A 16,013-nucleotide genomic window follows, 5' to 3' on the forward strand; every position below is an offset into this window, starting at 1 on the left:
TAACTTTGGAATGGATTATAGTAATTGGCATATTGGATCATCTTGAGTGATACTGTGAAGGGAATCCTCACTATAAATCAGTCTTTTCCTTCAAAATGCAAATGAGCAGCAACCTAGAAAATCTGTGTTTAAAAACAAAATATGTGATTAGTATATCCAGTTAATAATTGATACTATTATAATTATTATTTTATAATATAAACTGAGTTTCTATTAAGAGCTTATCATGTACAAGGACATTGTTTTGCAATGTGCAACAGCCCAAGTTGTTAGGAAACAGGAAATATTCAAGTCTTTGATGTCTACCTGATTGTCTATGGGAGAAAAAAGCAAATAAACAGTGTTGCACTTACCTGTAACTGTTGTTCATCGACGTCTTCTGTGCATACACACATTGGGACTGCCGCGAGGCAGGCCTGCTGCGGAGGTTGATTGACAAGCCTAGAATTCTTCCAGATAACTGGCGGTCTGCCGTTAATAGACTATGTCTGCACTACCCCCGTTTAACGGACTCCCCCCAATGGCAGACTGCCCACATTCCCCCAGTTCCGCTTCCGCCGCCATAAAACCTACTGTATCAATGAGAACTCACAGCGGAGATGGCAGGAGGGAATGCACAGAAGACGTCGATGAACAACAGTTACAGGTAAGTGCAACACTGTTTTTCATTGTCCATCTTGCTGCGCATCCCCACATTGGGACGCACTCTCGAGCTTCTCACCTTGATGGTAGTGGGGTGAGTCTCTTATTGAAATAGCGAATGAAGAACTGCTTTTCCCACATCCGCATCTCGATGTTGCTGCAGATCCAATGCATAGTGTCATACAAATGTCTCTGCTGAGGATCAAGTTGCGGCTTTACAGATCTCCACTAATGGAACTCCTCTCCTTGCAGCTACTGATGAACCCATAGCTCTCGTTGAATGAGCTCTTACTCCAACTGGACAGGGGACCCCTGCTAATCTATAACAATGGCCAATATTAGTAACCAGCCATCTAGATAAGGTCTGAGAAGATGCTGGAGTTTCTCTCCTAGGACCCCAATAGCACACAACTAGTGTCTTCGTCTTGCGAAACTGTCTTGTTCGACTAATGTAATACAATAAAGCCCTTTTAACATCTAACATATGCAATCTCTTCTCTGCCTCAGAAGATGGATTAGGGGTAAAAACCGGCAGTGATAAATCCTGTGCCAGAAATCTACTAATTACCTTTGGTAGGAATTCTCTTGCTGGATGAAGAACAACCTTGCCCTCAAAAAACTGCAGATAAGGCTGATCTACTCTTAATGCTGCCAACTCACTCACCCTTCTAATGGAAGTCATTGCCACTAAGAACAATGTCTTCCATGATAAAAAAAAGACAATGTACACAGATTTAAAGGTTCAAATGGGGCCTTCATTAAATATGCCAATACCAAAGACAAAGACCATTGCTGAACAATACCAGGTATTGGTGGAAACCTATGCAACCAATCCTTTTAAAAACATTTGGTTATTTTATTAGCAAAAACAGTGGTACCTTCCACTTCCATATAGCAAGCAGATATTGCTGCTAGGTGAACCCTAATCGATGACACCGCCAAACCACTCTGTGCTAGAAATAGCAAATACTCTAAAACTATTGATATTGGACAAGTAAATGGGCATAAATTCTTTTCCTTACACCACTTCTCAAAACGGTCCCATTTACTCGCATAAGACCAGCGAGTAGAGGGCTTACGGGCCTCTCTTAATACCTGTAGCACCTCCTCTGAAAACTCCTCATTCACAGCTCTATATACCATGCTGTCAAATGCAAGTCCTGCACCTTGTGGTAAATTCTGACCTCCTGAACTAGCAAGTTGGGAACCTGTGGGAGAGGAACAAAATTCCTACGGGACAGCCTTAGCAACTCTGGGAACCAGACCTTTCTTGGACAAAATGGGGCCAATAAATCACCCTGGATCGATCTACCTTTATCTTTCCCAGGACCCTTGGAATCAGGGGGAAAGGTGGGAATGCATATAGCAGTTTTCCTCTCCACCGGAACTGAAATGCATCCCCTATTGACTTCTGATTGTGGCCTCCCCATGAACAAAACATTTTCACCTTTGTTGACTGGCCCGTAGCAAACAGGTCTACTTCCGGCATTCCCCACTTTGCAAAAATAGGGTTGATATATTTTTCTTGCAGGGACCACTCGTAATTGACCAGAAACTTGCGGCTCAGGGAGTCCGCTTCCTGGTTGGCAACTCCTGCTATTTGGATTGCTTGAAGAGAGAATCTTAAGCAAATTGCTACGGCCCATAGATCCTGTGCCTCCTTGCACAGCCTCAAAGAGCTGGTCCCTCCCTGCCTGTTCATGTAATACATAGCTGCAGAATTGTCTGTTTGCACCAGCACCTTCTTCTGTAACGTATCTGAGAAAGTTGTTAAAGCCAACTTAATTGCTCTTAACTCTAATAAATTGATGTGATAGCCAGAATGCGACCGTGGCCATATATTCTGCACTTGAATACCTTCACAGTGTGCACCCCAACCCACCCTTGAGGAATCCGTCGTCAGTACTACCTCAGGTGACCATGGCCCAAATTCAACTCCTTCAAATAAATGTAAGTCTGAAGTCCACCATTCCAGTGATCTAATCACCATTCCAGGGATGTTAAAGCCGATGTGGGGAATGCACCCGTATATCAAACCGCCTTATAAACCAGTTTTGTAGCTCCCTCATGTGTAACCTAGCAAAGGGAACCACAGCAGTTGTAGATGCCATCAAGCCAAGGGCTTGTTGTCTCATTTGAACAGACTGAAAACGTTTCCGTTGGAAGGCCCTTACCATCCTCTTTAGACTCAGAGCTCTATCTCTAGGCAAAAAAGCCCTATTGTGAGTCTAGATATGCCCCAATAAACTGGGCCTGCTGTGATGGAATTAAATGTGACTTCTCATAATTTATTATGAGTCCTAACCTAGTGCAAGTACTCAACACAAACTGTATTTGTTCCTGCAACCCTTCCCGTGATTCGGCCACCAACATCCAGTCATCCAAATACGGGGAAATGGTGCAGCCCTTAGTTCTAAAATACGCCATGACGATAGCTATGCATTTTGTAAAAACGCGTGGAGCTGTTGCCAGACCAAAAGATAGCACAGAGTATTAGAAAACCTTCTGTCCCTGTCTAAACCTAAGGAATTTTCTGTGCTCTGGGTAAATTCCAATGTGAAAGTATGCATCCTTAAGATCTAAAACACCAAACCAGATTCCTCTGGAAAGGAGTTCTAAGAATGAAGGCAAAGTGTCCATACGGAATCTTTTAATACACAGATGCTCATTTAATGATCTCAGATCCAAAATATGTCTGCGACCTCCATCTTTCTTGTCAATAACAAAAAACCTAGAATAAAAACCTGTGGCCGAAAGGCCCTCCTGCAGCGCTCCTTTGGTTATCAACTCATCTAGTTGTACTAGCAACTCTGGGAACTGATTATCAAATGCAGTGTACTCCTGTGAAAGGGTTGGATGGGAGCAGAACTCTAACCTATAACCTGAACTGATCACCGACAGAACCCAGGAATCAGAACAAATTCCTTCCCAGGCCTTAACAAAATTAAACAAACGATCCAGAAAACATTGCTCCCTCCCCCCCTTGCTCCTGCAGAAGTCAGATTCTTGGCTGCTGCTGTTCCCTCTGCTGGAAGGGGCCTCTTGACCTAGGAGCATTACGTTTCCTATAGAAGGGAGCAGATTGATTATTAAACTGGCGACCAGGATACTGGAAGGGTTGCTGGCCAAAAGGACGAGCAGGTCTGTAAAATGGAGAAGAGAACTGCTGTTGCCTTGGTGTATAGCGATATCCCTGTTGATTTCCACCAGAGTAGACACTTAAAAGATCTCGCTGCTTGCTTGCTTTTCTTAATCTCTGACAAGAATTCATCAGTATTCTGTGCAAAGAGTGATGTACGATGGAACGGTAAATCCTCCACCCATGTTCGAGTTTCCAAAGGGAGAGTGGTTGTACGTAGCCATGAGTGACGTCTCAGCACCACACCTGAAGCCATTGATCTTGCTGCAATTTCTGCTGAGTGTTTCCCAGCACTAATCTGTTGTTTCGATAGGCGAATAGCCTCCGAATGAATTACTCTAGCCAGAGATCTGGCCTCAAGAGGTAGCATCTCAATGTACTTCTGGATGCCCTCCCACAAAAACAGTTGGTAGCCTCCCATAATTGTTTCATAATTTGCTACTCTAAAGTTTAAAGCAGCTGAGGTATATATCTTCCTCCCTATAAAATCTAAACGTCGACCTTCTCTATCGGATGGAGAATTATGTTGACCTGGCTTGCGGTGCATCTGCATGCCCTCAATAATGACAGATGAAGCCACAGGATGCTGCATGAGATACTCTGCATTATCAGGCTTTACCCTGTACAAATGCTCTAGTTTCCTTGACATTGCTTGCATTGACCCAGGAGTATTCCATATCTGCAGTGCCAACTCATCTAAACCCTCCAATATAGGGAATGCTATTGTGGTTGGTGACTCTGCTGACAAACATGCCAGGATTTTATCTTTAGGTCTCGTATCTGAAACTGCTACATTAATCTCTAAGGCACGCGCCATTTGTTCATTATACAACTTAAAGTCCTCGTTAGCTGGAGAAGAAAATAAATCTCCCAGGCTCTCATTAGGTGATGGATTGGAATTACTCTCCACTCGAGACAAAAGACTCAAGATCATAATCTCGGTTCCAGTCCTTGGGTACTGGATAGTTACCCACTGTGAGAGACTCTCAGTCACATCTAATGGCCAGGGTTCCATGCTGCCCACTGATCCAACGCTATATACCTCTCCCCCTTGAGTATTTCCAACACCACGGGGTCGAGATCTCTCCTGCACAACTGGGACCTCCACAGGGGTTGTCCCTGTAGCAAAGTCAGGATCATGATCTGATAAGGACCCTGGATCCGAAAAGTGTGGAGATGGGGTTCTTGGAACCGACTCCTCCAAAGCCTTACCGGCCAAAGAAGCAGACTCGACAGCCTTATGCTTGTGCTTAGTCTTTGACTTCTTTAATTTCTTTAGGGGTGGAGGTTCAGACTCTGCTCTAGCCGTCTCCTCCATCCTTGGCTGTTCATGCCTGCCCCAATTCCCTGCCAACACAGAAGCTGCACGTTTTGGAGGTCACAACTGTGTTGAAGATGGGACTAAGGGGACTGATCTCACAGAGGCAGAACTTGAGGGCACCTCTATATCAGCCCCTGAGGGCTCTTGCTCCCCCTTATCCTGTAGTATAGATGAAAATGCTCTCTCCCACAGGGCTGCTTTGAGACGTGCTGCCCTGTCAGTCCGTGCCTTCGGTGTAAACACCTGGCAGATGCTACATTTTGGGACATTATGTTCCTCCCCCAAACAGATCAGGCAGAAATCGTGCTCATCTGAAGAGGGCATCTTAACACCACATCTAATGCATTTCTTAAATACTGGTTTAGACGCCATTTCTGAAGAGAAATCTGGAAGAAATTGACAACTGAATCTACTCCAACAGCAGTGAAAAAGGAACTAGGGGAATGTGGGCGGTCTGCTGTTGGGGGGAGTCCGTTAAACGGGGGTAGTGCAGACATAGTCTGTTAACGGCAGACCACCAGTTATCTGGAAGAATTCTAGGCTTGTCAATCAACCTCCGCAGCAGGCCTGCCTCGCAGCAATCCCAATGTGGGGATGCACAGCAAGACGGACAATGAACATCTGTTATCTTCTGAAAGGTAGGTCACAGTGGCAGAATCATACCTCTGGATGCTGTAAGTGTCAAGAGCAGAAAGATGGGAAGATTAAATTTCTCTCTCATTAAAAAATGATATCTTTCAGAAGCAGAATAAAAATGACCATTCAAGTGGATTTTAAATGAATACATTTCATATAGTTGCACATTCATTACTGATACTCTGCAAAATGGTCATGCTGTTCTGTCAACAGGTTGATTGACCTGTCAGACAAAAGGCAGCTGATTTTGGTTACTAATATCGTTGCTTCAAAACATCTTCTAGCCATATTATATCTGCACAACAGTAATAGAACCAAGTGTTCACTTTTTAGCATTCAGACCAGTTCATATGCATTGTCATATCATATCATATGCATTATATTTCCTACAACTCTGTGAAATAGGTTAGAATTATTGTGCTCATTAAGACACCCCAATTACTTTTATAGCCTGCTCAGAGGTGTTGAACTTATTTGTTACAAGGGCTGGTTTTAACACAGGGGTGTAGCCAGGAAATTTTGGATGAGGGGCCATTGCAAAAGCTAGGGGGGAGGGGACCGGGAGAGAGAGAAGACCTCCCCCCACCCCTGTGACTGACCAAAAGGTGCAGGCTTGCTGCATTTTCTTCCCACTTCTGCTGCTGGCTGCAGAAGCAGGAAGACCACCCCCCACCCCATGCCTCTCCAACTCTGAAAGACATGGGTTCATGGGAAGTTGGAGGGCAGCCAACCCTATGTGCCAACTGTGGCTATGCTGATGAACTGACATAAATGTTACTTTGTCAGGCTAGGCCATGTGTGCCATAAAATGTAATGCCAAGTACTGGAGAAATAAACTTTATAAATTAGACCAGCAAACTCAATTAATGATATTTTTTACTCAAAATATAAACAAAAGCAATTGATTCCTAGGAGCGAAAGCAACTGATTTACTGGGGAATCCACAAAACCCCCAATAAATCATATGCAAGACTAGGGTTTTTTTTCCAAGGGATATCATAAGGGGTGTATGTGTTAATCTTACATTTCCATAAAAATTAGTTACTTTTTGTATACATAGCACTTTTAGGATATGTGTCATCTTCCCTGCAAGTAAATAAGGTAGTTTTTCAGCACCCACCCCATACACCCAGCCTTAGCAGCCCATGACTACGATCTCTCTCTCATTCTTTGTTTTCTCTCTTCCCCCATCCTACCTCTGAGAATCTTGAGCAAACACACTGGACTTCCCCCTCTACCTCCCCATCCCTACCACCACCACTACCAACTCTATGAGGTGGCCCAGCCTGAGCGGCCAGTCCTGGGTGACCCAGACAACAGGGTCTTGGCTCATGAAGAGGGGGGTCTGAACCTGGCTCCCCCCGATTCCTCCACTGCTAGTCATTTCCCACAGATCCCTCCACTGCTAGTCATTTCCCACACAGCACTGGCCTGAGGGCGCATGGTGCAGACTAGGCAGACTGGTGGCCTGCCGCCCCACTCCACAGCACCCTCCCGCAGCGCCGTGCCCCCACCTCCTCCCTCCCTTTTCCACCCCAGGTCTATTTCAATGCCCAGAAGGGCAATCCAGTGCCACTCCCTGGATAGGAAGGAAGTGCGGAGGAGTCAGCGGCGGCAGCGCCCTTTCGAGATGTTGTTCGTTCATGCTGCTGCTGGCCTGCCCAGGCGCTGAGTGAGCGTGCAGTGTGGTTTTACCTACCAATCAGCTGATTGGGGAGGGCTCCTTTAGACAGCCTGGGAGCGGTGCTGGATTGCCCTTCTGAGCATTGAAATAGACCTGGGGTGGGGAAGGGAGGGAGGAGAAGGCTGGGGTGTTGGCCTAAGGGGGAAGGCCAAACTAGGTGTTGGCCTAAGGGGGAAGGCCAAATTCAGCACCCCCACCCTGTCAGCACCCTAAGTAACTGCCTAGTTTGCCTAATGGGCAAGCCGGCCCTGTCCACAGAAGCGGTGGGGTTGAAGAGAAGGCCTGATGGAAAGGCAGCTTCCAAAACCTCCAAGGGGTGCCTTTTGTCCTTCCAATAAGCCCTTTTCCTTCATGGGTGGAGAACAGATGTGGAGTATGTGGGGCCATATGTTTGACAACCCTGGCCTAAATCTTCAAATTCCAAACCAATCCTGTCTAGCAGTGGTCAGTTAGGGGCCTCATGCTCCTGTTAACCTACCAGGTTTTACTTAGATGATAAAACTCTTATTCACCTTTTCACTTGTGAAGACGAGAAGCAACAAGTACTGGCATGTATTTAATATAATTCTGTATTGTACTTGTGCTAATGAAACCTCTGACTCCAATGACAATTCGGACTGTTCAGAAAAAGTAGTTTGCATTCCAGCATCTGTAAGGAAAAGAAAAACTGCTAGTTTGGATGGGATTACAAAGGCTCACATCTGGAAAGAAGTCTCAAGTGATATGGAAGGGACATGGAGCCCAGATATAAGGATGCTGAAGGAAGGTTGCAGAGGAGGAGCTGAGGAAAAGAAACATAAAGAATAGGCAGGCAGAAAAATGAGGCTTGGTGATAGCAAACATTTTTTGCTTTGTCTGGAGCTTCATTTGTGAAATTGAATAAACTAATGACCCCTCCTTCCTGACCTGTGTTTTTAATTGCTTGGTTTTAATACTCTGCTTTTACTTGTTAACCATGTTTATGGCCATGACCAGAAATAAATAGTACCACAGGACTCGCGTCAATAGAAAAATAATAATGCTAGGAAAAGTCGAAGGCAATAGGAAAAGAGGAAGACCCAATATGAGATGGATTGATTCAAAAAAGGAAGCCATGACTTTACAAGGCCTGGGCTGAGCATGGCTGTTAATAATAGGGTGTTTTGGAGGTCATTAACTCATAGGGTAGCCATAAGTTCAAAGCAACAGGACAGCACATACCACACACAAACACACACCAAAGAGCTAAAGGAATTAAAAAATGAGACACCCACCCCAGTTTCTTCTTCACTGCACTTGTACTCTCGGAGGAAACAGCAGGTCTAAACAGTGGAGTGGCAGAAATAGCGAGGTTAAGAAAGGAGAAGGAGAAAGTAGGACAAGGGCATTATTGCACATTGGCCATAGAGGCTGAAATACTGGCAACTGGCAGCAAGGAAGGGAGGGAATCATGCCATGTAAGTCATGTAATTTTAGGGGATAAAATTTTGGTCGGGGGAACTGTGGGGCTTGGCTGCTTCTTCCAGCATCACAGTTAGGTACAAAGGAAAGCCCCATTCCCTTGGCTGCTTATTCCAGCAGCCAGCCCCGGCCCCAGCTCTCGCTCTCACTCACTGTCACTCTCTCTTGCTCTTTCTCTCTCTTCTCACGCTTTCTCACTGTTGCTCTCTCCCTCTCTGTCACTCTTTCGTGCTCTCTCACTCACTGTTGATCTCTCTTGCTCATTCTCTCTCTCACTTTTGCTGTCACTGCTTCCTCTTGCTCTCTCTCACTGTTGCTCTCTCTTGTGCGTGAGTGGAGGGGAGGGGAGAAATAGCCTGGGAATAGAGGGGCCCTACAGAAGGAAAGGGCATTTACATAGAGCAGCCTGCCCACCCCCCGTCCCAGCTAAAGGTGTTGAGTCATGAGACACAGGACTGCTCATTATAAAAGCTATGTTTGTGATCTTTACTGTCACTGCAGAACTGCGACCTGTCGACTTTTAGCCATCAATCCTATCCACACCTATCTGTGAGTAAGCCTCATTAAACACAGTTGGATATACTTCTGAACACTGGATTGTGTTATAAGAGGGCAGCTGGAGCCAAGAAGCAGAAAATGGCTGGTGCTGAATTTCACCTATTGATCTGAGCTGATCAGCCAACCAGAACCATGGTTAAAAAGGCAGGACAGAAATATTTTCAACAAGCACATTCCTTGTCTGCAGGCCTCTAGGTTTTATTCTTCCAATGGTCTTCCTTATAAACAATCTGGAAAAAAAAGGGCTGCTGTCAGTCTGCTTCTTGAGGGAATCTTTCAGAAAGCACAGTTGTTCCTCAGCCACAACTACCACACAATTCTAACATTATCACACATTTTGACACTCCTTGAATACAGTCTGGGGAATACATGAGAATGGAGAGCCAGTTTGGTGTAGTGCTTAAGTGTGCGGACTCTTATCTGGGAGAACCGGGTTTGATTCTCTACTCCTCCACTTGCACCTGCTGGAATGGCCTAGGGTTAGCCATAGCTATCCCAGGAGTTGTCATTGAAAGGGCAGCTGCCGTGAGAGCCCTCTCAGCCCCCCCACCCCCGCCTCACAGAGTGTCTGTTGTGGGGGGGGGAGAAGATATAGGAGATTGTAAACTGCTCTGAGTCTCTGATTCAGAGAGAAGTAAAAAGTAAAGGTAGTCCCCTGTGCAAGCACCAGTGGTCTTCAACTCTGGGGGTGACGTTGCTTTCACAACGTTTTCACGGCAGACTTTTTATGGGGTGGTTTGCCATTGCCTTCCCCAGTCATCTACACTTTCCCCCCAGCAAGCTGGGTACTCATTTTACCGACCTCGGAAGGAGGGAAGGCTGAGTCAACCTGGAGCTGGCTACCTGAACCAGCTTCCACTGGGATCGAACTCAGCTCATGACCAGAAAGTTCCGACTGCAGTACTGCAGCTTTACCACTGCACCACGGGGCTCTCTGAGAGAAGGGTGGGGTATAAATCTGCAGTCTTCTTTTTCTAACTACTACATCATATTATCTTTAGAAGTGATGGTGTGAGGGTGGTAGGTTAACTGGAATTTTATTTCTATAGCATTTCAATAAATTTCATTAAACAATTAAGAATAAAACCTAGAGCTCTCCCGGAGGCGCACACTAGATTGCGGGGTGCCTCAGGAAGCGGTTCTCTCTCCGATGTTATCTAACATCTACATGCGCCTCCTTGCCCAGATTGCCTGGAGGTTTGGGCTGGGTTGTCATCAATATGCAGATGACACCCAGCTCTATCTGCTAATGGATGGCCGGCCTGACTGCGTCCCAGGGAATTTGGACCGGGCATTGCAGGCCGTGGCAACCTGGCTTAGGCTGAGTGGGCTGAAGCTGAACCTGATGAAGACAGAGGTCCTTTGCATGGGCCGCGGTGCTCTGGGAGGGGAAATACCTCTCCCGGTTTTTGAGCCTGGGAGTTCTACTGGAGCCTTCACTATCGATGGAGGCCCAGGTAGCTGCCACTGCCAAGTCGGCGTTTTTTCATCTGAAACGGGCAAGGCAGTTGGCCCCTTTCCTGGAGCACCGGGACCTGGCAACAGTGATCCATGCGACGGTCACCTCAAGATTGGACTACTGTAATGCCCTCTACATGGGGCTGCCTCTGTGTCGAACCCGGAAGCTGCAGCTAGTGCAGAACGCAGCGGCCAGGCTGTTATTAGGACTCCCGAAATGGGAGCATATACAGCCAAGACTACGCGAACTGCACTGGCTGCCAGTTACATACTGGGTTCGCTACAAAGTGCTGGTCATTACCTTTAAAGCCCTATATGGTCGAGGACCTGCCTACCTAAAGGACCGTCTCTCCCCATACAAGCCCCAAAGAGCACTGAGGTCAGCAGGGAAGAACAAGCTGACTGTCCCTGGGCCAAGGGAGGTGAAATTACAGAACACTCGTGTACGGGCCTTCTCCGTGGCAGCTCCATGCCTGTGGAATCAGCTCCCGGAAGAGGTGCGGGCCCTGCAGAGCCTAGACCAATTCCGCAGGGCCTGTAAGACCATCCTCTTTAGGCAGGCTTTCCCAGACTGCTGACAAAGGATGGCCGAACTGATGATCCAACAAAGTAACTCCATAGCGATCCTTGCCGTTATGTAAATGGATAGAATAGCGCCCGGAACATCTCTGCTGCTGTTAAATTATAAATTATATAAACCAGAATGGTTTTAAGATATGTATTTAACTATTGTATAATTTTAATGTCGTTCTTAATTATTGTATACTGTATAATGTTTTATTTGAATGTTGTTAGCCGCCCTGAGCCTGCCTAGGCGGGGAGGGCGGGATACAAATAAAATTTAATAATAATAATAATTATTATTATTTGTTTTAGATAGGCTGCAACTACACCAAAGCATTCTGGGACACCAATAATCCCTTCATTGAAGAAGTTTCTTCAATGTGAAGAGGGGAAGCTTTTTAAAACTTCGAGTGTCCCCCCCTTTTAAAAAAAACCCACAAACCTGACCTAAAAACTCCTGGCTGCGCCCGGGTGTCTACTTCCACAGGAGATGCAGAATAGATGTGGATGAATGCCTTACATAAAGAATGCCCTACAAGCTGATTCTGCCTTTTAAGGTCTAGTATATGTGGGCATTTCTCCACTCATTTCCTGGAAAGAAAAGGAAAGCAAAGATTCCTCCCTCCCCTCCCTTCACGGGCTTTTCAACAAATCAAGGATGTTAAGGTCAAGCCTAGCCCCTGACCCATTTCCTTTCGCCGCCTACAAGGGAAGGCTGGCCGCAAAGATAGAGTTGTGATGTGAACTGTGAGGAAAAAGAGTTGCCTGGAGCCGTGGCGCCCTCGTTCCAAGCTGCCCTGTGAATGCTCATCTCCGTCCCATTGTGGAGCTGGTGGGAGGCAAGATGAGCGGGCTCCTACTCGCGTCGCTCGTCCTCCTGCAGCCCTACTCCGCGCCAGGGTTGTCTGGAGAGCCCCTTCACAGCGACCACACTTGGTGCCACGGGTCCGGGGCTTGCTACAGCGTCCACCTCGCCAGCCGGAACTTCAGCGGGGCTAAGGAGGCCTGCTCCATGTATGGGGGAGCACTGAGCACGGCAAGCGGAGAGGCCGAAATCCAGGCCATCTTCGCGCTCCTGAGACGGGCAGTCAGCGGGCCTGGCCCGTCTGTGTTTTGGCTGGGACTGATGCGAAAGCCTCCGCAATGCACTTATCCAGAGTTGCCGCTCCGGGGTTTCTCCTGGGCACCTCCCGCGGGGCTTCAGGAGACAGGGACGAACGAAAGCATGGCGACCCCGTCCTGGGTGAAGGAACCGAGCATGTCGTGCACCACGGAGAAATGCGCCGGCCTGCAGGTGATGACGAAGGAGCATCGTTTGCAGCCTTGGGGCCTGAAGGAGCGCTCCTGCACCAAGGCGAGCCCGGGCTATATCTGCAAATACCGCTACGAGGGCACGTGTCCCGCGCTGCATCTGCCGGGTGCTCAGAGCCTGCGTTACACGCTCCCTTCCCGCCTGCAAAGCGCCGACCTGGCTTTCAGCCCGCCGGGCACTGTGCTCAGCCTGAGATGCCCCACGGGAGAAGCGCGGCTAACTTGCCAGGTCTTGCCCGACGGCTACCGCTGGGAAGGTGCGGAACGCGGGCTCTGCTCCTGTCTCAGCGGCTACTGGAGCCCGAGCAAGCAACAATGCGTAGAAGCAGCCGCCTGCCTCGGTGCCCAAGGCGCCTTCCTCTGTGTCTGCACCTGGGGCTTCCACTTGGCGGCGGACAAGAGCTCCTGCGTGCCAGCTGAGAAGGAAGTAGCTGCAGGGACCCATGGCCTCGTCATTCCCACGGCGGGCGGAACGTTGCCTTACAACAACGCCAGCCTGTGGAATCAGAACACCTCGTTGGCGCCCTTTCCTTCTGCTGAGGCCAACAGCAGCGCCCCTGTACTTCACGCGCCTTCGGCTTACCCAGAGTCCTCCAACTATGTCTTCATCCTGATCACGTTGGCCGTGGTGCTGCTAGTGATCTTGGTCATGGCCTCGCTGCAGGTCTTCAAGGTCTGCTCCTCCAAGGGAGCACAGGCTGGCAAGGAGCTGGCTCCAGCTGCAGCACCAGAAGGGGATCCCGAAGCCTCCGCCACTCGCACCAGCTCCGAACATTCCCTGGAGCCAAGCAAGGCAGAGTCCACGGAGGCTTCTCAGGGGCATCTGGAACCAATGGCTGGAAAGGTGGAATTGGAGCAGCCTTAAGGGGACTGAGGTTGTTTTTTATGGATAGCTGCCTAGCCTGCATCTCAAGATAAGTGCATCTCTTTAAAATCTAGGGATTACCGAAGCGGAGCCAGAAGATTTAATTTTGTTTCTGCTTTTGGGCAGCTATGTAACGGAGAGCCCTTTCATTCACACGTACATTTGAACCAAGGGAAGGCCCCCCCCCCTTTTTTTTTTTGCATAATCTCGGATTCTGTGTGTGCATAATGACAAATGGAACAAATCTCACTAGTATTCAGAATTTGACTGGCTTGCTAATTTTTTTAAACAAACTCTTGTAAAAATCTCAAAGTCGTTAGCATCCATTTTCCACATGGGTTGTTGGATGGCCCTTCTGTTATAGGAATGACCTTTATTTCAGGGCATCAAAGAATATAATAGAACAAGGCCATAAATGAAGAGACGTTTTAGTCTTGTAGTGTTCAAATGTTTTGAGATTTTCATCTGACATTTTTCATTAATTAAAGGAGAAATGGTGGCACTGAAGCAAGGCAATTCATGTGTTACAGGACACTATATATGGGCTAAATATTATTGAACTTAAAGATGAATAAGAGTTGAAATACTTCTGGTTTGTTCTTTTGTCTTCTGAGGATTTATTAGGTTGAACTGGTTTATTTTTGCTGCTGAAGAACAGCTTGCCTGCTCATTTGGGCCTTGTGCATATATGCATTTAGCCTATGGATTGCTGTCATAATTATACTTTGAATGTGAACCAATCATGAATTGGTCATATAAGAAGATGATATGCTTAAAGAACTAAAACTGCAGTCTTATTAGTCACTTTACAGAACTGAAGATTGAAAGGCTGCCGTCTAGGGTAAAACTGGAAGTGAGTTCCACTGAGATAACCAGAAGTTATTGCAAAGTAATCAGCAGTTCCTGCAGAGTAATTCAGAAATAGATAGTGAGTTGACTTCAGACTGTACAAATGCAGGTCCCAGTTTAATTTTATTTCAGTTTGGAAATCGTGAATATTCATAACGCTAAGATGTGACCCCCAAGAGTTCTGAACTGTCTGCAATTAAAAGTTGTTAAACACCTTTGTTATGTTAGGATGCAATGTTAAATGCTGTTGCATGGCATATCAGTGTACACTGACAGTTGAGGAAATGGCCCCAATCCAGAGCACAATTAAGCACAACTTTATCACTAGAATCATTGGGACTAAGATCTGTGTTGGACGGTGCTTACAGCCAGAGTATAAGAATGGGTTAATGCACTTTGTTGGTGGCATGACTTCTTCAGGAATGGCTGCTCTTTCCTGCGCTGCCAGTGAGAAGCCTGGCACTGCATGGAGAAACCTATGTTTTGACTTCTCCGCCACACCAGTAACTATAAGTATGCAAAGTACTTTCACCATTGTAAGTATTATACAGAAAGCTGTGCTTCTAAACTAAATGTATGGATGACATTTATGGAAAGAATAACAGAGAGACTTAAGGTACCTTAAAGATGAACACATTTATTGTAGCATAAGCATCTATGGCCTAGAGCCCACTTCATCAGATGCATGGTTACATTAAATTAGCATATCAAATATGAAGTAGTGCAAACACTGAAAAATTCTGGTTTGTCACACAAAAGAAGTTTTATAAAGGTAAGGGATGGCCAAGGGTGGAAAATGAGCAATTGTACAGGTTAGGGAGAGAGGAGGGAAAGTGGAGAATTTGGTAGAAAGGCAAGGGGAAGGAAACAACACGAGGAAACGAAGTGTGGCAGGGAAGAAGGATGGGATTTGCCCACCTGCCATTGTATTTGAGTGTGCAATATGTGTAAGTTTGTACACAAAAAGGTACAAACAGAAGGATTTGATGATGTTATGGCAAAGAGAGGCCAGTGTCCCATGCTTTAAGTGTGCTGCATTACATTCCAGGTCACAGGTGGAAACAGATTAAACAATCCACTCAGAATGGATGTGGACTGCTTGCATCTGCTACTAACCTGGCAAAGTAAGATGAATGATATACATAAACCACTGAGGGAGAATTATTTTCTGTAGTGAACTGTCTAGTTCCAGATGAGCAATTGAGTTAGTCTTTAGAAGCAAAATAAAACAAAGGATCCAGTGGCATCCTGAAGTCTAACAAAATTCATGCCAACAAAAATTTTCATGTCAGAGCTCATCTGATGAAGTGAGCTCTAAATCCTAAATGGGGCCTGGAGATCTCCTGGTATTGCAGCTGACCTCCAGCCAATAATGTTCAGTTCCCTGGGAGAAAATGGCTGCTTGGAGGCTGAACTCCATGGCATTATATCCTGAAGAGGTCCCTTCCCATATCCCACCCTCCTCAAGCTCAACCCACAGATCTCTAGGTATTTCCCAACACAAAGCTGGCAACCCTAGTCATGAAAGCTTATGCTGGAATAACTT

At 46.6% G+C, this 16,013-nt stretch overlaps 1 protein-coding gene across 1 annotated transcript; it reads left to right on the forward strand.

Moving 5' to 3' along the window:
- The first annotated feature begins 12,281 nt into the window (after positions 1–12,281).
- Positions 12,282–14,125, forward strand: CLEC14A (C-type lectin domain containing 14A). Its single transcript, XM_060261985.1, has one exon. The coding sequence runs from the start codon at positions 12,287–12,289 to the stop codon at positions 13,616–13,618; it is 1,332 nt and encodes a 443-aa protein (XP_060117968.1). The 5' UTR covers positions 12,282–12,286; the 3' UTR covers positions 13,619–14,125.
- The last annotated feature ends 1,888 nt before the right edge of the window (positions 14,126–16,013 follow it).

Source organism: Heteronotia binoei, chromosome 21 (genome assembly GCF_032191835.1).
Source record: "Heteronotia binoei isolate CCM8104 ecotype False Entrance Well chromosome 21, APGP_CSIRO_Hbin_v1, whole genome shotgun sequence".
NCBI classification, from domain to species: domain Eukaryota; kingdom Metazoa; phylum Chordata; class Lepidosauria; order Squamata; family Gekkonidae; genus Heteronotia; species Heteronotia binoei.

Excerpts from the sequence above, each read along its gene's own strand:
- CLEC14A (XM_060261985.1), top strand. The coding sequence starts at position 12,287 with ATGAGCGGGCTCCTACTCGCGTCGCTCGTCCTCCTGCAGCCCTACTCC.